Here is a 22595-nt window from a genome sequence, read left to right as displayed (position 1 = left end):
TTCCTAGAAACATCGCCAAAGGCAAGGGAAGCCAGGGCAAAAATGAGCTATTGGGATTTCATCAAGATAAAAAGCTTTTGCACAGCAAAAGAAACAGTCCACAAAACCAAAAGACAACAGACAGAATAGGAGAAAACATTTACAAATGACATATCAGATAAAGGGCTAGTATCCAAAATCTATAAAAAACTTATCCAACTCAACACCCAAAGAACAAATAATCCAATCAAGAAATGGGCAGAAGACATGAACAGACATTTTTCCAAAGAAGACATCCCAATGGCCAACAGACACATGAAAAAGTGCTCAACATCGCTCGGCATCAGGGAAATCCAAATCAAAACCTCAATGAGATACCGCCTCACACCAGTCAGAATGGATAAAATTAACAAGTCAGGAAACGACAGATGTTGGCGGGGATGCAGAGAAAGGGGAACCCTCCTACACTGTTGGTGGGAATGCAAGCTGGTGCAACCACTCTGGAAAACAGTATGGAGGTTCCTCAAACAGTTGAAAATAGAGCTACCATACGATCCAGCAATTGCACTACTGGGTATTTACCCCAAAGATACAAATGTAGGGATCCGAAGGGGTACGTGCACCCCAATGTTTATAGCAGCAATGTCCACAATAGCCAAACTGTGGAAAGAGCCAAGATGTCCATCGACAGATGAATGGATAAAGAAGATGTGGTATATATACACAATGGAATATTACGCAGCCATCAAAAGGAATGAGATCTTGCCATTTGCAACGACGTGGATGGAACTGGAGGGTGTTATGCTGAGTGAAATAAGTCAGTCAGAGAAAGACATATCATATGACCTCACTGATATGAGTAATTCTTAATCTCAGGAAACAAACTGAGTGTTGCTGGAGTGGTGGGGGGTGGGAGGGATGGGGTGGCTGGGTGATAGACATTGGGGAGGATATGTGCTATGGTGAGTGCTGTGAATTGTGCAAGACTGTTGAATCACAGATCTGTACTTCTGAAACAAATAATGCAACATATGTTAAGAAAAAAGAAAAAGAAGAAGATAGCAGGAGGGGAAGAATGAAGGGGAGTAAGTCGGAGGGGGAGATGAACCGTGAGAGACGATGGACTCTGAAAAACAAACAGGGTTCTAGAGGGGAGGAGGGTGGGGGGATGGGTTAGCCTGGTGATGGGTATTAAAGAGGGCACATTCTGCGTCGAGTCCTGGGTGTTATGCGCAAACAATGAATCATGGAACACTACATCAAGAAGTAATGATGTAATGTATGGTGATTAACATAACAATAAAACAATTTAAAAAAAAGGAAAGAAAACAAGAAAGTGAATCAAAATGGCATAAAGAAGTAAAAATGTAGAAACAGAAAACTAGCAAAGAAGAAAATATTCATATTATAGAGTCCCTGAAGAGGAAAAAACAATAAACAGAGTAATATTTAAAACTATAATCGAAGAAACAGAAACCGAGAAAGAGCCCAATTTATACATTGAAAGGGCTTCTTAGGTACTAATGAAAATTCATCCAGATTGATCAACTCCAAGACATTCTGGTAAAGATACTAGCTTTCAAAGATGAAGATAAAATCCTAAAGGGTTCCAGGTGAAAAAGATTAAATAACTTATAAGGGCAAAAGAATTAGATGGGTATCACAGTTTTCAGAACTAACACACAAAGAAAGGCAAACATGAAGCAGCATTTTTTTCTTAAATTCACACAAAGAAGTGTGAATCAAGGGTATAGAAAATGTCAAGGCTATAGAAAAACCATTTTTAAACAGAACATTCATCAGTGTTTTGGAGGAATTTACTAGAGGGTAAGCTTCATCCATAGCAGCAATGACTGGGAAAACTTCAGAAAAAGGACTGATGGTAAGCACTTAAAAATATTTAAGTATACGTCTAAGTCCAAAGCAAAGATGGGGAAGAAGATAGAGGACTAATGTAGAAATACGCTGTTTACTGTTAACAATAGAAATCATTGAACTAAAAGATGGAGAGAGAAGGCAAGAGGAAAATAGAAAAAGCTCATTGTTGTGTGGACCATAAGTGGTGTCAAATGGTAAGAGGTGGGGGTGGGGAAACCTAGAAAGCCAGGCAGTAAAGGTTTAAATAAGAAAATGAGGGTTTAAGGGCATTTTTAAAAGATGTAAAAATAAAGGTAACCACTAGAACAAAAACATAAACCTTCCTAAATACCAAAAAACATTTACAAATAAAAGGACAAAGAATACACAACTTAGAGAAACATAACAAATATTTTAAAATACACATAACCATAAAATATTTTGTCAAAATATCAGTCATGTTGATAAATGTGAATGGGCTTAACTCCTCTATTAAAAAGATTTTCAATTTGCCTCACAAAATATGACACACATACACATATATATAGCATATGTAAGAGATACACCTAAAACAGAGTGATTCATAAAGAGTAAAAATAAAGGGATAGACAATGAAAGCAATCCTGATATTAGGCAAAGTAGAATTCAAGCCCCAAAGCATGAAGCATTACAAAGGACATTTTTTTTTTTATGGTAAAAGCTACAATTCGCAATAAAGATATAACACATAAAAATAAATACACCAAATAACACAGCAATAACCTTTATGAAACAAAACTGCAGGAAGTAAAGGAGACATAGATAGAAATAAACTAATAATATGAGAAAACTATACTAAACACATTTATCAGTAAAGGTGAAAGAATGACAATAAATTAATTACATCCCCTGTTCAGAAAAACAACAACAAAGTGAACCAAAAGAAAGCATGAGAAAAGAAATAATAAAGAGCAGGATGCATTAAATAATTATAAAGAAACAGTAGATCTAATTAACAAATTAAAATTCTGGGTCTTTAAAAATAAAAATATACAAATTACCATATTGCCAAGGAAAAAAAGAGAACATACAAATAATGAAATAAATAATAAAGGAGAAATAACCATTGAAGCAGAAGACATTTTTTTAAAATCACAAGAGACTGCTTTATAGTCTTCTCTATACATAAATTTGAAAACTTAGATTAAATGGAAAATGGATTGCCACAATGAACCGCATTTGATTTAGAAAGCTTAAACAACCCAATAGACAGTTATTGAGGAACTACCCCACCAACAAAACAAAACAAAACAAAATAAGAAACAAAAACAGCACTAGGTCCAGATGGTTTTTCAAATAATTCTGTCAAACCTTCAAGGATCTGATAGTCCCAGTGCCCTATAAATTATTGAAGAGCATTGAAAGGGAAGGAAAACTTCTCAACTTCTTATATGAAGTATGTGTCACACTGATACCTACACCAAATAGGGCAAAGAAACAAAACATCACTCATGCATACTGATGCAAAAATAGTAAATAAAATATTAGCAAACCCAAATCAGAAACATTGGAATCCAAAATCACATTAAGAAGATAATATACCATGTCCAAGTTGGATTTCCTCCTGGAATAATGCAAGGTTGGTTTAATTCTAGGAAATCCACTAATATCGTATACCATATTGATAGCCCAAATGAAATAAATTACAAAATTATCTTCATAGATATAAAAAAGTCTTTGAAAAAATTCAACATTAATTCACAATATAAAAATAATCAAGTAAATGGATATTGAAGGGTATTTTTTAAATGGTAAATGTGTATGTGTGTGTGTATGTAAGTTTAAAAAAGCAAATATCTGCAGTATCCTACCCATTGTATAAGAAAGAAGGAGATATTAATAAAAAAGCACGTCTGCTCATCTGTTCAGAAGAAATATGTAAAGGATAAACTAGAAAATAAAGACAATGGTGACCTACGGAACATGAATGGACAAGGGATATAAAGAAGGGTGGAATTAAGTAAGGATGAGAAAGAAACAATACTTCTCTTAGTATATTTTCATTAGGTCTGACTCTTCGAGAACCGTGGTAATAGTGATGTTTTACATAGCACCCAAAATAAACAGTTCCTTTTTGTGAGTGGAATTAAAAGGGAGTACAAACAGTAAGAAATGAACCTAACTGTATTATGAATGAATAATGTAACCACTTTGAAGAGAATGTGAAAGAAAAGACCTAACCTAAGCAAATTTCAGGAAATAGTATTTTGACTGTACACTATGAGGCTAAAAACAAAAATTACTGTACTATTGTTTGAACAGGTGTATGGGTTTGTAATTCTGTAACTATTGTACGTGTATGTGAGGATTGAACAAACAAGTCAATATAGATCATTAGAGACAGATTTTTCACTGAGAAAGAAGTTACAAATAAGGAAAGTGGGGAAGGTACAATGAGCTGTATTAGAATTTGAGGTGTCAGGATAGACTCATGGGTTTAATATATATCCTGATAAATATAGAAATATATCTATGTTTATGTACGTGTAGGTATACAGACACAGGTCTCCTAGCTTTGTGTGCTGAGAGGGCCTGCAAGGAGTGATACCCTAGTAGCAATGAACATACCCAGAAGCCAGATCTTGGTTTCTGAACACCACTTTCCATGAAAGGAACCAGGGCTTCTTGGAGAAGCAGTTGATTCCAGTGCTGGGGCAAGACATGATGAAGCTGGAACATTTAGTGGTGCCAGAAATAAGGAAGTGCTGAGAAAAAGGATGAAGGCATGTCAAAAGGATATATGAACCAACTTGAAGAAGCTCCTAGTAGCAAAACCTAGAACAACTTGAATAGCAGAATAAATAATGATAGTAGTGGATTGTGATCCATAGAATAAACTGAATACCCAAGAGTCCATACTGAAATAAATAAAAATTGAATAAATAAATGAGTGTGAAGGGACAGCTCTTTCTTACAGAATAATTCTAATTAATAAAGTATAGAAGGAATGAAGAAAATAGAAACCTGTGAGGCAAACACCACAGGAATAATTGTTGCAAGGAAGATCTACCAATGGATGCTAAAATCAGTGGGTATAAGTTTTACTTGAAGCAGGATATTTTCATAATCTCAAAGTATCCTACCCAGGTTATTTATCAATTATAAAGAGAAACACAGTAACTTTACAGTGGAGAAAACTGGCATTCACCAACTTAACCAAGTGATCAAGATAAGCATCACCAATACTAAGGTTTGTGGACATCACGTACCCCTCCCAACATAATGCACTGAGAAGAACACAGCATCACTTCTATGATGTTCTTGCCCCCAAAACATGTATAATTTCTGTTTAATAATGAGAAAACATCAGACCCACACTGAGGAACATTCTGCAAAAGAATGACCAGTACTCATCAAAAATATCAAGGTCATGAAAGACAAGACTGAGGAACTGTTGCAGATTGGAGGAGAGTAAATAAATACATCGATGAAGTGCAGTGTGGAATTCTGAATTGGATACTAGAACAGAAAAAAAGGACATAAGGAGAAAAACTGGTAGACAATGAAAAGGTCTGTAGTTTAATCAGTAGTATTGTACAAATCTTAATCTCCTGGCCACTAAATATTAAATACTTGCCCCTCACATCAGAAACAAAGCAAGGATGTATGCTGTTTCTGCTTTTGTTCCATATGGTACTAGAGTTCTTAGAGAGTGCAATAAAGCAAGAAAAATAAATAAAAATAATTAAGATTGGAAAGGAAGAATAAAAACTGTATGAATGAGCATGACTGACCACTTAGAAAACCATACAGAAATTAAGTGAACTTAGTAATGTCACAGGATAAAAGGACAGTAAACAGAAACCCATTATATTTTTTGTATGCTAGCAACAAACAAGTGGAAAATTTAAAACTTCTGCTCTTCACAGGATACCATTAAGAAAATAACAAGGCAAGCCGCAGACTAGGAGAAAATATTAATAATACTTCTCTGATAATGGATTTGTATTCCAAATATATCAAGAATTCCCACAACTCAGGAAAAAGGAGACAACTCAACAAAAAGTGGGCAGACTCAACAAGGACTTTGCAAAATATTTATGAACGGACAACAAAGATATGTGAAGAGAACGCCGCATCTGATATTATCAAGAGTTGGCACAGATGTGGAGCCACTGGGTCCCTCAAACATTGCTGATAGGAATGTAAAATGACAGCTACTTTGGAAATCAGTTTGGCATTTCTTAGAAAGTTAAACATATGTTACCATATGACCCAGCAATTCCACTCCTAAATAAGATGGGCAAAGCTAATATGAGGTGAAAAAAAATCAGATCAATGGTTGCCTGGAGCTAAGACAGGGCATGGGGAGAGAGAGACTACAGAGGAGCCCAAGGGGGCAATAGAAATGTTCTATATCTTGAATGAAGTTATCTGGGTATACATACTTCAAAACTCATTGAACTGTGCACTTAAAATTAGTGTTTATTGTAGGTAAATTAAACTTTAATAAGGTTGCTTTTAATTAAGGTAAAAATAATGATCAAAGTTAATGTTTATTGAACATTTACCTTAAGTGCTTTCCATATTTTGCATCATCTTACTGAATTCTCAAAACCACTTTATTAGGTAGGACTTTATTATCCCCATTTTTCAGCTGAGGAAACAGATAGAGATCCCAGTAAAGAACAAGGATTTGAACCCAGGCCACCTGACTGCAGAACCCGTGCCCTTGACCACTGTGCTACAGGTCTAGAACATCAGGTATCTCTCCCCTGATATTAATAAAGCTCATCCTCAGGACGTGCTAACCAAGCTCTCTCTTTGGAGCAGCCAAAATAAGTGAGTGTGGACCCGGGAAATGAGGGGAGGAACCACAGGAAGAGGTGGCCTGGGGTAGAACGGCGTTCATCCAAGCCTGGACTCTTGCTCCCACGTTGGAATCACCTGGTGCCTGGTCCTTGCCTCACCCTAGACTGACCCAATCAGTGTCTCTGGGGTGGGCCCAAGAATCTGCATTGTATTAAGCCACCATCCGCATGTCTGCCCCAGTGAGAACAATAGAGACAGGACTGTGCAGCGGGAAGTCTGGCTTTAGATCCTGACCCCTCCTGACCCTTTCTTACCTCTCCGCGCCTCAGCTGGCTCATTCCCACCATGGGCATCATCATAGTACAAACCACGTAGGGTGGCTGGGAGATTTACGTGATTTGAGGGAGAATTAGGCGTAGCACCTAGCACAAAGGAGGCACTAGATATATGATGGATTAAAATAACAATTGAATGAGGGACTGAGCTGCACCCAGCACCTCTTTCTCTCTCCTTCCTCTCTAGGCCCCGGCCTGGCCTTTATCGCTTACCCCAAGGCAGTCACCATGATGCCTCTCTCCCCACTGTGGGCCACCTTGTTCTTCATGATGCTCATCTTCCTGGGCCTGGACAGCCAGGTAAGGGGGGACCCCAGGCTGGGATGGCAGGGAGACCAGATGTTACTCTTAAGAGTGGCTCAGGGGACTTACCAGCACCTTGGTGCTGGTTGTCAGGGCCCTGCCCACTGTCCCCACCCTGCTCTCCTCTCAGCAGGCCGTGATCTCCATCATTACCCCCAGACACTCCTGTATGGCTCCTTCTCCTTCCACATCTTCCCAAACACACTTTTCCTTACCTGGAATTCCCAACTCCCAATCTAAGTTTTTAAAAAATTGCTAACTACTTGCATTCTGTGAAAATATTTCTGCCCAATAGCACCACCTAGCAAGCCAAAGAAGTTCTCAGAGAGAGGGCTATGGTTAATGGTATCCAAGGCTCTACCACCACGTGTCCCCTGTCCCTGCCAAATCGTGGGGGACACAGGAGCACAGAAAAGTACCTTCTCCTTCCTTCCTCCATCTCTGTTATGGCCCCCCTGACATGCTCCAGGTGGCCACATGGGTCCTCGGCACCACCATCAGCTCCCAATGTCCCTCATCCCACCCGCCTGCTCTCTCATTGTTGCTGATAGGGCTCTCCCAACCCACCCTCCACTTGGCAGCCTGCCTTCCTCAGTGAAGGCTGTATAGTTAGAACTAGCAATTTATCTGTGCACGTTTTCCTTTATCTCCCCATGAATGCACGCACTTCATCTTCTCACACTGTAAAACTCACCCCAGCCTGCCCTCCCAGCCCTCCTCCAGTCCTCTTCTTTTTTTTTTTAAAGATTTTATTTATTTATCTGAGAGAGAGAATGAGATAGAGAAAGCATGAGAGGGGGGAGGGTCAGAGGGAGAAGCAGACTCCCCACTGAGCAGGGAGCCCGATGTGGGACTCGATCCCGGGACTCCAGGATCATGACCTGAGCCGAAGGCAGTCACTCAACCAACTGAGCCACCCAGGCGCCCTCCAGTCCTCTTCTTGATTTTCCAGCCAGAATCCCGTGGCCTCCAGTCACTCTCCACTCTCTGAAATCTACCCTTTTTCCTGCTGTTCCAGCGTGGCAGGTTTCCTTAAGAGCCCCAGTGAACATCTTCCGCCTAGAGCCAGCGGCTCTGCTATCAGACTCCGTAGGCAAGGTGCTGTCCTCTACCCATGACCTTGTGCAAGTCACTTAGCACCCAAGCCTCATGGCCAGTGTGTCTGTCAACCCAGCCAAGTCCAATTTTCTCCCCCAGATGATTTCTCAGAAATTGCTAAGCCAAGCTGCTGAAGCACCGGGTGTTTCTGCTGATAATCTTCCCTTCCACTGTTGTGGCAGAGGCCTCGGGAGGAATTGGCAGCTTGTGCGTGACAGTGACTGTCCTGCAGAGGGAGGTGGGGGCTGGGGCCTTGGCTCTCTGGGTCCCTGGGGGTGTTGAGCGGAGCCAGCACTTGAGCTGAGATGCTGTGTTAGCAAGGGGGACCTGGGGGCCTAGTGGGCAGATGGCCTCTCTGCTTACCCCCGTGTGTGCTGCCCTTGCTGTGCCTGGGCCACACCCTCCATTCTCTGTCACGATAACCACATGGATTGGGGGGGCCCCTTTTGTCATCCCCATTTTGCAGATGAAGAAACTGAGGCTGAATGAGTTGCTGGAACATGTACCCAGGTTTTTGTGCTTCTTAGTCCACATGCTCTGATGTCTCTTCAATTTGGGTCCTGGATAAACAGCCTTCCCTGAATTGCATCTTCTTCCTTCCCTGAGGACCCTGGAGAAAGGAAGACTGCAGCCAGCCTTTCGGTAGAGGCAGGGTAGCCCGGAGGCTAGGAGCCTGGGCTTTGGAGTCAGACAGGGCTGGGTTTGAGTCCCAGGTCCACAACTTTTACCAGCCGTGTTGCTCTAGACTAGTCACTTCTCCTCTCTGTGCTTGGTCCCTTTGCCAGTGAAGCTGGAAATACCTTTCCTGAGGAGGTAGAAATGAATTGGAAAGGATTTGGGGCCAAAAAATGGCTCTAGGGAAGGGAGTGTCTCCACATGGTAACCAGCAAAGAAATCCTTTACTTCTTTCACTTCCCTCCATCTTGGCAGTCCAGCACAGTGGTTAAAGCCCAGTCTCTAGAAAGATTGGTTCCTACCCAGGCCATATCACTGAACACCTCTGTGCCCTCGGGCAGGTGGCTTACCTCCAATGCTTCCACTCCTCAGGAACAGGGATACTAATTGGATTATAGAGATCAAATTAATCTGTTAACTGCTCAGAAAAGAGCCTGGCTCACAACAAGCACCATGTATTTGCCATTATTTATTATTATTTTTATTAATTTATCAAACCTTTTCTGAGCATCTCCTCTGTGCCACTGGGGATAGGTGAAAATGGCATCGCCCCTGCCCTCCAGGGTCCCACCTTGTAAGGACATAGATATAAGCTCCGTGGGCACCATGAAGTGAGGCACGGGGTGGCCTGGGCGTAGAGGAGAGGAAGGGTGTGTTCTGCCCAAGCTGGGGGCAAGGAGGAGCATTCAGGAAAAGGCCTATGGCAGGAGATCTGCCCACAGTGCTGGGAGAACCCAGGGAGGGGGCTGATGGGTTTGGTGGGATATCTGGGCTGGGTGTTGATGGGTGAGTAGGAATAGAATGGATACGGTATGTCTGGCCGAGTCTCAGCATGGTGGGATGCAGACACTTAGTGGCTCAAGTTCTGCTGTCTTAAGCCTGCGCAGTCTGGCCCGGCCCAGAGAGTCCCATAGCAGGAACATCAGAGCTGGGTGCTGGCTCACCTCCGATTGCTCTCCACCTATCAGAAGGGGTGCTTGCCCAGCAAAAACAAAGGATGGGAGAACACTCACGGTCCTAGAGAATGAGGAACTCAAGTCCTGCTCACACAGACTGACCAGAGCCCGCCACTAGCCGAGCACTCAGCTCTCAGGACAGTTGCAGAGCCTCCCGTCTTGCCTCTCGGACAGCGTCTCCTTTAAGTTGTTGACCCCAGAACAGGGCCCAGCACATAGGCACATGACAAGAAGCCCAGGGGAGGAGTACTAGCTTTCAAGTCAGGAGACCCCAGTTGAAGTCCTGACTCTGCTACTTCCTCGCTGAGCGACCTTGGGCAGGTTACTTACCCTCACTGAGCCTCGGTGTTCTCATTTGTTACATGGGTTTGCTGGAGTTCTGTAAGTACCAGGACTGTTGTTCTTCTCAGGCCCTCTGTCAGTATGAGTGTGGAAAGGAAGCTAAGGCCCAGTGAGGGGGAAGCCCAGGGCTTAGGCCTATCGCACTTGTCCGGAGCTGGGGCCGCTAAGAACAGACTTTCTCCCGGGCTTGACACCATCCTATCTGCCCTGTGCAGTTTGTGTGCGTGGAAAGCCTCGTGACCGCTGTGGTGGACATGTACCCCAAGGTCTTCCGGAGGGGCTACCGGCGGGAGCTGCTCATCTTGGCTCTATCCATCATCTCCTATTTTCTGGGCCTCGTGATGCTCACAGAGGTGAGTGACATGGAAACAAGTAAGCGATGTGAACACGGTAACGGGAAGGTTAAGTGCCTGGGCTCTGGCTCTGGATTAGGCAGGTCTGATGTCAAAATCCCAGCTCTGGGATCGGTCGTATGACCCCGGCCAGGTCTAGTATTTCTCTAGGACTGGTTTTCTCCTCTTTGTGGAGATCATTGGAAGTTCTCATTGAGCCCTGAGCACAATGTCTTCACATGTGTGAATGCTCAGCTCACGGTCACTGTGGTCACTACCAGAGGGGAGTAAAACTCACAAAGAGAAAGACTGGGGTTATCTGGTAATCGTCCACCCTTACAGTACTTCTGGGTGAAAGGGACAGTGTCAGCTATGGATGCCTCACCCAGATACTGCTCTTGGCCTAAAGTTCAGAGCAGGCTTTTCTGGAATATCACTGAGAACAGACATGCACGAGGACATCTGGCACCTCAGGCACTGTGTGTCCGAACCCCAGTCCTGTCTCTGCTGGGCCTGTGAGTGAGGAGGGTTTCACCCTGACCCCCCACATTAAGACTCTCATGACACCATGTTTCTCTCCCCTCCTGCAGCCATCTGTCTTAATAAATACTTTTTCAAGTACCTTGGGAAAGTGAGATTAGATATCATTCTCCCCACACTGACAAAATTAATTAATTTATAAAAGCAGAAAACTGTTGCCTAGAGACAAGAAGCGGTTTTGCAAGAAACATGGAAAGAAATGAGGGAACGCCAATCCATTGAAGCAGCTGAGGTGATGTTGAGGTCGGTCTATGGATCCCCTTCATCCCTCTGCTTCTCAGCTCAGAGGCCATCTCCTGGAAGGCTCCTCAAGCACTTTGTTCCAGGCTCAGCCCAGCCTTTCTCCCACCTTAGAATGACCGCTCAGTTCACCTGTCTCTCCCCCAACCAGGCCCCGAGGTCCATGAAGACAGGAGCTGGCCTTGCCCAGTTCTGTGCCCTTGGGGCCTGGCAGAGGGTGGACACTCAGGGCATGGTGGCTGGTGTTATTACTGCTCCTGGTCATTGTCACATTAATGGGAGTGATAATCAGCTTTAAGCAAATGAATGGTGTGGCACTTCCGGTTGCCATCTCTCCACTCCCCACATAGGGAAACCAGCCCTGCACTGAGCAGGGCTTCATTAAGTGCTGATTAATTACACAAAGTAGAGTCTTTGTCGCATACAAATTGGGGGGTTAATGTGACATGTTAATGAGGCTGATGGGGACAGGGCTCCAAGAAGAGCAGGCATTGGCATGGGTGTCCCTGGCTTGGAGCAGGCAGGCAGAGGACCCTCCAGGACCTCCAGCCCTGAAAGGCCCCCAGCCCTGGGTGGCCCCCCCACATTGCAGAACCTCCATGCCCACCCTTCAACCTGAGGCCATGGGCCTGCCCAGGGGCGCCTTGTGGCTCCTGGGGCCCATCAGGGAAATAGCACTGTGCTGACCGTTAATCAGCAGACACGTGGGCTTCGCATGCCAACCTTCTGCCTCCACATGCAGGAATATCTGTGAGTGATTGCACCAGAGAATTTCAAATTGCCAAGTGGGCCATGTCGGCCTCAGCCTTCACAGGAATTGCTGGCAGGATCTTCTCCCTCATTTATATACATTTAAAGCTCGGCTTTGGGGGAAAAATAGGCCACAGATCTTTTATCTTCCACCACGGCAGTGTGGTAGAGAATTAAGAGCATGGGCTATGCAGCCAGACCACCTAGATTCAGTCCTCAGTCCCATGACTGGCTATCTGGATGACCTGCGACAAGTGTTCTCACTGCTGTGTGCCTCGGTTTCCCCTGTGAATACTGAGGACAGCAGTTGTGCCTGCCTTGTTTATACATGCTGTAAGGATCAAGCCGACTAAGACATGGGAAGTAGTTCAATCAGAACCTGGTACTTGGAGAGGGCTACATATGTATACATGATGTTCATGGAAGGAGACATTCAGGAGAGCAGTTAGGAGCATTGTCTGGGCTTTTAACTCAGAAAGCCGATCGCATTCCTAGTCACAGAGAAGCCTCAGACCTGCTCCTGACTCTCACAGCCCTGAATATCCACCACATCCAGCACCAACAGGAGGCCCTAGATTCCCTTTGTTTCACCCCCACTGTGTTGTTAAGAACATGGAGAGGTTACCAACAATTAAGAAGAGAAGGACTTCTCGTGAAAATCTGGATTTCTGGCATCTTCTAGAAAAACCTGCAGATCTGGCTGCACCCAGGCGTGCCTCCCCCAGCAACTTTCAGCCAGCATTGTGTGGCCACATGGGGCCTGTGCTGGCCAGTTAGCGCCAGCCCCCCCCCCTTCCTGGTGTCACACACCGGGCCCCCCTCTTTCCCTCGTGTTATCTGTCTGGCCCTCCGGGCACTGAGATGCTGCCCCAGATCCAGTTGAAGACATGAGTGAGGACACAAACTGTCCCAGCCTATGTGTGGTCTCGGAGGGTAGAAGGAGGCCCTGCAGGCCATGGGAGCACAGGCCGGAAGCTTAATTCCAAGTACGTCCCTGTGACAGACACAGGAGGCTGTCCAGGCTTTGTCCCGGCCTCTTACCCCCCTGTCCTGGCATTCAGAATGCCTCCCCCAACCTGACCCTCCTCCCCTTTTCCACTTTTATTTCTCCTGCTGTTGATTGTGTCCCCCTCAGGGCTGTCATGTGTTATAAGATTTCCTATATAGAGCCCAGCCTTTCTGAGGGCTGCAGCTAGCTGCCTGCCCAGATGCCATCCCTCCTCTTTAGAAACCTTCCTGAGTCACCTGGGCCAGCTGAGCTTATACCTCCCAGGCCTTCTCCTCCCACACTGGCAGGAGATACAAGGGGAGCTCCCCAGCAGAAGCCCAGAGCTAACAGAGCAGCTGATGGGAAAACTTTTTTAAAAAACTGAATCCATAAAATGTGCTGCAGAGGCCTAAAGAGAAGATAAGGCTGTCAAAAAGGGCTTCTTGGAGGAGGTGACATTTGAGCTGAGCTCTGAAGGAACTTATCAAGTACAGAAGGAACAGCACGTGCAAAGGCAGAGAGGGGAGACTATCCCTTAGTCTGTCAGAGGGAAGCATGTGAAGATCGGCTGGGAGGAAGGAGACAAGGCTAAGTGAGAGGGCCACTCTGACCAGCAGGCTGACGGGAGCCCAAGGGGTAATGTTAAACTGTGGAGAGACATGATTGGACTTGCATAGTAGAAAGGTCCTAGTGAAAGCCCGTGTTCGGGGAATGGGGTGAGGCTCAAGGCAAGGAGGCCAGTGGGGATGCTGTTAGAACACGGGAAAGGGGCTGAGGCCGCCTGACCTCCAGTCTCTGGTTTTCTGTGTTGTCTCTGGCCTTTGGAGAGCAGAGACAAGACAGACCTTCCCAAGCCCAGCAACCCCAGAGGGTGCTAACTTAGGGGGGGCCCAGGTGCAGAGAAGTGTCATTTGGGGAGACTAGGAAGAAGCAGTCTGCTCCGGTGGAAGTGACTCCTGGCTGATGGTAGCCACAGGGCCAAGCAGAGGGCCTTTTGAAGGCCAGCTGGCCGACCCTGCTCTCCCGTGTGTCTTTGCATCCCTCTGTCCACGTGTATGTCCTCCCACTGCACAGGGCGGCATGTACATCTTCCAGCTCTTCGACTCCTATGCAGCCAGCGGAATGTGTCTTCTCTTTGTGGCCATCTTTGAGTGCGTCTGCATCGGCTGGGTGTATGGTAAGTAGAGGCTGGACATACCTGCGCCCAAGCAGCCTGTCATGGTGCCCAGCATATAGACGCCTGGGGCCCGGGTAGGCTCGGGTTCTCTGCGCTGGTCTTCATCTATATCCACCTCTTCCTCCTTTCCTTCAGGGGCTCGGCCTTTCACACTTGTCAGGAGAGCTTCTTGTTCTTATACCCCTGCAGCACAGGGACACAGGCTGGGGTTCCAGACTCAGGCACTGTGACCTTGGGCCAGTGCCTCTGCCTTTGAGCCTCAGTTTTTCCACCTATAAAATGGGATAGTCCTCACCATGTCTCCAAGTAGGAGATAGTGTGGACAAAGCAGCCAGCACGGTGCCTGACCCTCATTCAGCACCTGCCTTCTGGTCCTCCTATTTCCTAAACTGAATGAGTGGATGAAGATTGCTGGACTCAGGGATGATGGATATTCCCACTGTGAGCCTAGCTTGGGAACAGGCCACCCTGTGGGCTGCTCTACTCATTAGCAGCCCAGCCAGGCTGTCCCCTTCAGAGCCTTGCCCCTTGCCCCCTTGTATGTCAGCCAGGCCTTGGCCTTGCCTCTCAAAGGGACCATCTTCCACCTTTCTCCCAGAAATGTTTCCTACTCACTATTTCCTGGGCCTCACTGACCAAGGTCAGAAAGGGTCTTCCCAGCATCGGACCAGAATTCCTTCTACTGCGGTATATTCTGAAAGCTCACATATGTAACATCTTGGTAGTTAAGTGGTCAGTAAGGTCCCTGCCATCATTTGTCTGTCGGGCTAGGGAAAGCAAACAGCCCTAGCCTTCCCTCTGGAGTCTTGTACAAAAATTCTCTGGGGTGTGTGTGCCTGTCTGTTTTATTCTGGACAGGAAGCAATCGCTTCTACGATAACATCGAAGACATGATTGGCTACCGGCCATTGTCGCTCATTAAATGGTGCTGGAAGGTTGTGACCCCCGGGATCTGTGCGGTAAGGGCCCTGCCAGAAGCTGCCTCCAGCCCACTCACCCACTTTCCCCTTCTAGCACCACAAGCCTGGCCGAGGCTGAAACAGGACGTGCTGGCCCCCTGGGAGACCCTCTGTGCATCCAGAGTCTCCAAGGCACCTGACATCTTTCTAAGTGGGAGTCGTGGGGACAGTTTTTGGGCTTGGCCAGGGAGGGGCCTCACTGGGATCCCAGCTCTGCCACCAGCTTGCTGTGTGACCATAAGCAAGTCGCCTCCCTTCTCAAAGCCTCGGATTCTATACCTGCAAGCTAAATGGCTGGGGCCTGTCTCCATGAGGGCCAAGGATCCTATGAGAGACAACGTTTAGCTTTGTTGTTAACAGAGAAAGCCACAGAACTGAGGTAAAATTGGGGCTCATTGCTCTGCCCCTCAAACCACACCTTGGAGAAGAATTTGTGTTTAATAAACATAACCCCATTGCTCTTCACCCAGTTCTTGGCGTTGAAAATGTCTCAGAGCATCTTCACAAACCATCGTGGTTCTGCAAAGGCCACTTTGAAAGCAGCCCCGAGAAGGAGCTAGAAAATTCCCAACTGTGTAGAGGCTGGGGATAAGGCTTCTGGGGCAGGAAGGGTCTCACAGCCCTGATGTGGTGCTGGGATCTGTAGGAGTCTGTTCCCTGTGTGAGCTGGCACAGGGCCTCGCCTGTCCAGGGCTGTCACACGTGGTGGCCCCTACCCCCACTGGCCTCCTGCATGCGGGCCTGGGCCTGGGCCTGTCGCTGAAGGCTGGCCCCCAGGGACCTCTCCCCGTCTCTCGGCAGGGCATCTTTATCTTCTTCCTTGTCAAGTACAAGCCTCTCAAGTACAACAACATCTATACCTACCCCACCTGGGGCTACAGCATCGGCTGGCTCATGGCCCTGTCCTCCATGCTCTGCATCCCACTCTGGATCTTCATCAAGCTATGGAAGACAGAGGGGACACTGCCTGAGGTGAGACAGCCCAGGTAGGGCAGGGGGAGGGGTGGCAGGTTGGCAAGGACGGCTCTGAGGGCGCTGAGGCACATGCGGGGTCTGGCTCTGCCTCGGGTGGGCTGAAGATCAGGAACAAGTCCATGGGTCTTACCTGAGCACTGGGTGTGTGGAGAATGAGCCCCACGTGTCTCCCAGGGAAGCCACGGCCAGCTCCTCTCTGGCAGGTGTTCATTGTTACCATTGTGTGACGTCATCTCTGTGAGGCCTGGAGGGTGAGCCAGTTTCTCTGAGTGTCCTCGTCTGTAAAATGAGGACAGCAGCAGTTCCTGACCTACAGAGGTTTTTATAAGGACTCATTGAGTTCATAGAGGGAAAGGACTTGGACCTGGAAAGAGTGACGAAGCGTTAGCTTTTACTGTTCTGTTAGTTCACAAAGGACCCCATCCCCAGGACAAAGGGAGAGGGACTGATGTTGGGGGAACACCTATCCCACATCATCACCGTGCTAGACTCTCTACATGTATCTCCCTTAGTCCTCTGAGCAAACCAGGGTGCTGGCCTCATTTTCTGCCTTCAATAGGTAGAGAAACTGAAGCTCAGAGCAATGAAATCGCTCAACCAAAAATTAGCATCGCACAGCCAAAACTTAGCAAACCAAAATTTTAAAATTGAGATGTAATTGACATATAACATTATATTAGTTTTAGGTAACAACATAGTGGTCTAAAATTTGTATGTCTAGTTAATATCCCTCACCACCGTTACAGATTCTTTTCATGCAATGAGAACTCTTAAGATCTATTATCTTAGCAACTTTCAAATATTACCTATTTGAGTAATATTTGGGAATGGACTCCCACAGATCCCAGCACCACATCGGGGCTGTGAGACCCTTCCTATCCAGTATTATTACCTGTGGTCACCATTGTGCATTACATTGCCATGACTTACTTATTTTATAACTGGAAGTTGTACGTTTTGGCCCCCTTCACCCATTTCACCCCCCATCCCCCCACCCACCTCTGGCAACAACCAGTCTGTTCTTTGTACTTTGAGCTCGGGTAGGTTTTCTTTGTTGTTTGTTTGTTGGGTTTTTGTTTGGTTTTGGTTTTTTGGTTTTTTTAGGTCTCACGTCTAAGTGAGATCATACGGTATTTGTCCTTGTCTGGCTTATCTCACTTGGCATAATGCCCTCAAGGTCCATCCATGTTGTCACAAACAGCAGGATTTCCTTCTTTTTTGTGGCTGAGTCATATTCCATTGTGTATACCTACCATAACTTCTTTATCCCTTCATCCACTGATGGACACTAAGGCTGTTTCCATGTCTTGGCTGTTGTAAATAATACTTCGGAGAACACTGGTGGGGGGGTTACATTCCTTGTCAAGTTAGTATATTTCTTTCCTTCAGATAAATACCAGAAGTGGAATTGCTGGATCATATGGTAGTTCTATTTTTAATTTTTTGAAGAAACTTCATACTAATTTCCATAGGTGATGCCAAATTTTTTAAAAACAATTTTATTAAAGTATGTTTTATGTATCCTAAGATTCACCCATTTCTGGTATACAATTCAGTGATTTTTGCAGTAACTTTCTGTGTTCTGTGTATTAGAATCATCACCATGAATCAGCTTGAAAACATGTCCATCACCCTTATAAGACTCCTCGTGCCCATTCACAGTTTACCCCATTTCAAAACAGTTTACACCACCCATCTCCTTTCCGTCTCCGTGGATTTGCCTGCTCCGGACATTTCCCGTCAGCAGCGCCCTATGTGGTCCCTTGGTGGCTGGCAGAGTTAGAAGCCGCACCATCCTACTCCAGAGCATTTGCTGGCTCTACCCTCCTTTCTCACCTGCTGGCACGTCAGATGGTTTGGGTCAGTTTCTCACTCATTTAGCAGACTGCTGTGTGCCAGGAACTGTTCTGTTTACACACATTACGCCATTTAATCCTCATAGCGGTCCCGTGACGTGGAGGCTCTTATTGCCCCCACTTCACAGATGAGGAAGCTGAAGCACAAAGAAGCAAAGCCACTTGTCCAAGGGCACACAGCCTCAGAGTGGCGGAGCAGAAGCTCTGAGCTCTCGTCACCTGAGTTTCGCTGTCTCCTTCCTCTGCTAGGACTGGCCCCCCTCCATTGCGGGGCCCTGTCTCTGCTCCACTGCCACCCTCCAGAGATCTCAGGGGTTCACCTTTCTGTCCCAGAACAAGGCTAAATGGAGATGGGAGTAGATGTGTGTGCAAACACCCAAATGTGAGTGCCAGCTCAGAGTCAGCTTCACTCAGCCGGCCAGCCCACCGGAGGGCCTCAGCTCCAGAAAAAACCTACATATCCAGTCAGAAGGACCAAGCCGAGAGGGAAGGTCTCTTTCTCAAGCCTGCTCATGCCCCCTGAGAAGGTTTCCTTGGCTCCTGCAGGGAATGTAGGTCAAGGACAGTTGGTTAGTTCTGATCTGGAACCAAACCATGTCCTTGGTCCCTGCAGGCCCCTCCCCCTGTGTGCCTTTGGTATTCAGGAATGCCCAGTACCCCCTTGTGAATCCTCCAGAGATTAGCTCACACCTGGCATGGAGGGAGAGAGGGTGGGCAGGTAGAAGGAGAAGCTACTTTCCTGAGCTTTTTCCATCTCCCTAAGCTCACGCACCTGCCTCCACAGACAGCAAGGTTTATTAACGACAGCAGAACTGATTTCCAGGCCTTCCTTACTGAGGAAACGTGTGCCAGTTAGTTCACCTCCCTCTGTTTCCAGAAGGTTCTGCCAGCTGACAGGAAGGATCTGGAAGGAAAAAATGGGGTCAGTGGTACTTACCTGAGAGAACTGCTTTGAAGCTGGATAATCTGTGCTAATCTGTGGCAAGGTCAACTAAACTGAGCCTCGTGTTAATCCTAGGAGGCAGGTGCCCTTGTTCTCCTTTGACAGATGAGGAAAACAAGGCACAGAGAGGTTAAGTTTCTTGCCCCAGTGAAGTGACAGAGCTGGGATTCAAACCCAACTGCCTGGCTCTGGAGCCTATGCTCTCTATCCTCTCCTGTGTGGTGCCTGGCACACAGAAAATGTTCAGCATGGGGGATTTGGCCTGTTAATCCCACCTGGGCTGTGTAGGTTCAGCCTCTTAGGCATGGCAGTATCTGGAAGAGAAGACAGAACCTTGATCATGAAAAATCAGACCTCCAAAAGTCTTTGCAGGCTTCCCGGGAAAGGGTTTATGCCCAGAAAGGACCTCCCAAATCCTGGTCTAGTGCCTTCCCCTGATGGACCCTGTGGGGTATATATGAACCTGAGATGTGGGGCTCTAGCCAGCACCGTGGCAGCAGAAGCCTTCATCAGGAGTCTGCCTGTGACTTCTGCTCCCTCCTTGGTAGAGTAGGGATGACAGCCACACCATCCGTGCCCAGCCCAAGGCTGGCCACTTTGCAAGGTGGCATGGGGCCACCATGGCTGTGCCAACGTTTCCATCTTCATGCACGGCCAAGGAGCATGCGCCACACACCGCATGTTCCCCTGGACAGTGGCCCCATGATGACACCCTTTTTGTGGGAAACATACCCATTTATCCAGCAATCACAGAAACAGCCCTAGAGGTTACCATAGCTCACTCCTGCAACACCCCTCTCAGGCCGCTATGTCCTCCCAGTCCACAGAAGAGGAAAACGCAGCTCCTAGAGGTTAGGTGAGTTGCCTAACAGAGCTAGTGAGTGGCCGAGCAATCAAAGCCCAGCTGCTCTGTCTCCACTGGACGGGGGGTGGTGAGGCAGTCAGCCTCAATTACACCCGCAGTAGGCCAGGGACAATGCTAAGCCCTTCTGCAAGTCATCTCCTCACTCCTCAGCAAACCCCAGGAGTAGGTACCTCTGTTGTCCCCATTTTCCAGAGGAGGAAACAGACCCAGGGAGGTCAGTTCATCATGCAGAACAGAGCTCTAAGTAACAGCGCAGAGGCTCGGATCGTGGTCTCAATGTCTCTGTGGCCTGCAGTGTCCACCCGTTCAGTTGGGAGAGGCCAAGCCAGGCGCCCGGACCCTGGCAGTCCCTCTCAGACCATTCTTCTCCTCTCCAATCACATAGAAATTCCGGAAGTTGACCATCCCCAGCGCTGATCTGAAAATGCGGGGCAAGCTTGGGGCAGGCCCACGGACGGTGACGGTTAATGACTGTGATGCCAAACTCAAGGGCGATGGGACCATTGCAGCCATCACAGAGAAGGAGACACACTTCTGAGCCACACCTGCCACCTCGGATGCCTCTCCTTCCTTCCCTCCCCCGACCCCATGTGTATAAATGAATACCTGAGACACATACTTCCCCTAATGATAGAGGCTTGCTCGTTTTGCACAGGATTTATTAACAAGTTAATTTTAAGGTGGCCGTGTACACTCTGGTTTAAAGTCCCATTCCCCTCCTTGCCCCCAGTTATCATGTAAGTAACATTATGAAGAGATAATACTGTACAGGGACTAGCAGAATCTTCCGTGCTAGGACGGTTTTAACCAGTGTTTTCTAGGGGTTAGGGAGAAGTTGTATCATATGGTCAAACTTTTATACTTGGGCTGTGGGGCAGGTGGGGTGGGAGTGATGCCTGATCTCTGTCAGCCTTTTAGCTGACCGCTCCATGTCCCATGTTCCTCCCTGACCATTGCAGCTGCCCCTCCTCCATGCCGCCGGGGAAGGCTCTGCCTTCAAATCCTGCCTTTGCCATCCCCAACCTCTTAGCAGTGGGTTTGCAGACAGCAAGGCTGTGTCAGAGAAGAGAAAGTGATCTTTCTGCCCTGATCCCACTAAGTGACCTTGGGTGCTCCCATCCCCTCCCTGGGCCTCAGTTTTCCTGTTTCCCAAATGGGGAGGGATGTATCCAGTGATCTCTGAGGTCCTTCCTGAACTGGGCAGGTCTCTTGGGGAGTCTCTTGGTATGGCTTGTTGGGTAGTGGCTGCTGGCCGGCAGGCCTGACCTTGACCTTGACCTTTAATTGTTCTGAAGCCTCCCCCTGCTTATTTAAAATCAAGTTTGTCATGGAAATGATGTGGTGTTTTCCCCTTAAACTCCAGGTTGATGCATCTGTGAGGGCCTCCATTCTCTGGAGTCTGGCCAGGTCCTCAGCTCCCGTGACAGGGCCCCTCCTGTCCATCTGCTCGCCCTGTCATTCCTGCCTCTCTGTCTTCATGGGGCTGGCTGGAGTCACCTGCGTGCTGGTTTTCGGGGTCAGGAAGCAGCCGCCATTCCACGGCAGCTGTCTGTCCTGCCATTGCCGCTGCCCCAGCCACCATCTGTGTCTAGGACCTTCTACCAGCTTCCCAGGGGAAGGAGCCCCAGTAGGGCCTGCAGCCTGGTTTTGTGCCCTGGGCCCTTCTTCATCTGCCTGCCGCCTCTCCTCTCTCTTACTGTCCTCTGCCCTCCACACTCTCCCGCCTTCCTGCCGCCTCTTAGCCCTCCCCATCCTTCTTCTGATCACCAGCAGAACCTTCTCTCCCGACCCCTTTTTGGGGAGCCATTCCACCTGCATCTCTCGCCAGGGGGACTGAGAAGCCTCAGCACTTACACTGGAGGGAAGAACCGGGCTCCCAGCCCTCCCTCTGTGCAGGCCAGGGGCTGGTGGGGCCAAGGCTGGTGCTGCCTCAGATCCCTCTGCCCGACTTCTCTCTCTAATCAGATTTCATCAGCCCTTTGTCTTAGATTCTGAGTTATTTGGGGACAGGGAAGGTGCATTCTTTATCCTTTTCCTTTACGTCTCCAGTTTTATTTGGTGGAAACAGGAGCTTTCACCAAACCAAGGCTTCAGTTTCCTATAAGGAGCCCACATGTTTGATTCACCTGAAACTTTCCAAACTGACAGCTTCTCTGGTCTGGCCAGCCCCCATCTGAAGACCAAGTTTGCTAGAAGGGATGCCCAGTGCCCCCCCCCCCGCCCCAGGCAGGCTGGGATGCCTGGTTCTGGGCCCCCTTTTGCACACACTGCCCAGGCCTGCCTGGCTCTCCATGAGCTGTCGGACCTGGTGGACCCAGGAAGTGGACCCAGGAGGATCGGGCCTCATGCTGAGCCTTCTGCTGTGTCTGTCCTTGTCTACTCTTTTCCCACCAGGTCCTGGGGAGGGAGACTCCCCACTGCTGCTGCTACCGGTTCTCCATCTACAGCTCTGAAGCCTCGCTAGGGACGGGATGCACTGCATTGTACCTGTGGCACTTAACATTTCACTCACTTAACACTACTCATGGGGCAGGGCGGAGGGAGGGCTTTTGCTCTTGGTTTTTTGTAATTTCCTACTAGTATTTGGGCAACTTGGGGCGGGACGGGGAGGGAAACGTGGGGGCAGGGGAAATG

General features: G+C 47.6%; 1 protein-coding gene across 1 annotated transcript in view; it reads left to right on the top strand.

Moving 5' to 3' along the window:
• The window catches only part of SLC6A11 (solute carrier family 6 member 11), a 132765-nt gene extending 112266 nt beyond the window's left edge, over nucleotides 1-20499 (top strand). Inside the window, exons 9-14 of the mRNA XM_028101756.2 lie at nucleotides 7150-7262; nucleotides 10552-10689; nucleotides 14261-14363; nucleotides 15222-15322; nucleotides 16124-16294; nucleotides 20347-20499. Coding sequence (XP_027957557.1) covers nucleotides 7150-7262; nucleotides 10552-10689; nucleotides 14261-14363; nucleotides 15222-15322; nucleotides 16124-16294; nucleotides 20347-20499 — 779 coding nt within the window. The remainder of the gene's footprint in view (nucleotides 1-7149; nucleotides 7263-10551; nucleotides 10690-14260; nucleotides 14364-15221; nucleotides 15323-16123; nucleotides 16295-20346) is intronic.
• The last annotated feature ends 2096 nt before the right edge of the window (nucleotides 20500-22595 follow it).

This window comes from Eumetopias jubatus, unplaced genomic scaffold (assembly GCF_037043125.1).
Source record: "Eumetopias jubatus isolate StellerSeaLion01/CBP00866 unplaced genomic scaffold, mEumJub1_p1.0 scaffold_1, whole genome shotgun sequence".
Lineage (NCBI taxonomy): Eukaryota > Metazoa > Chordata > Mammalia > Carnivora > Otariidae > Eumetopias > Eumetopias jubatus.
Note: the sequence above shows the minus strand (reverse complement) of the source record. Positions and strands in the feature narration are given on the sequence as shown.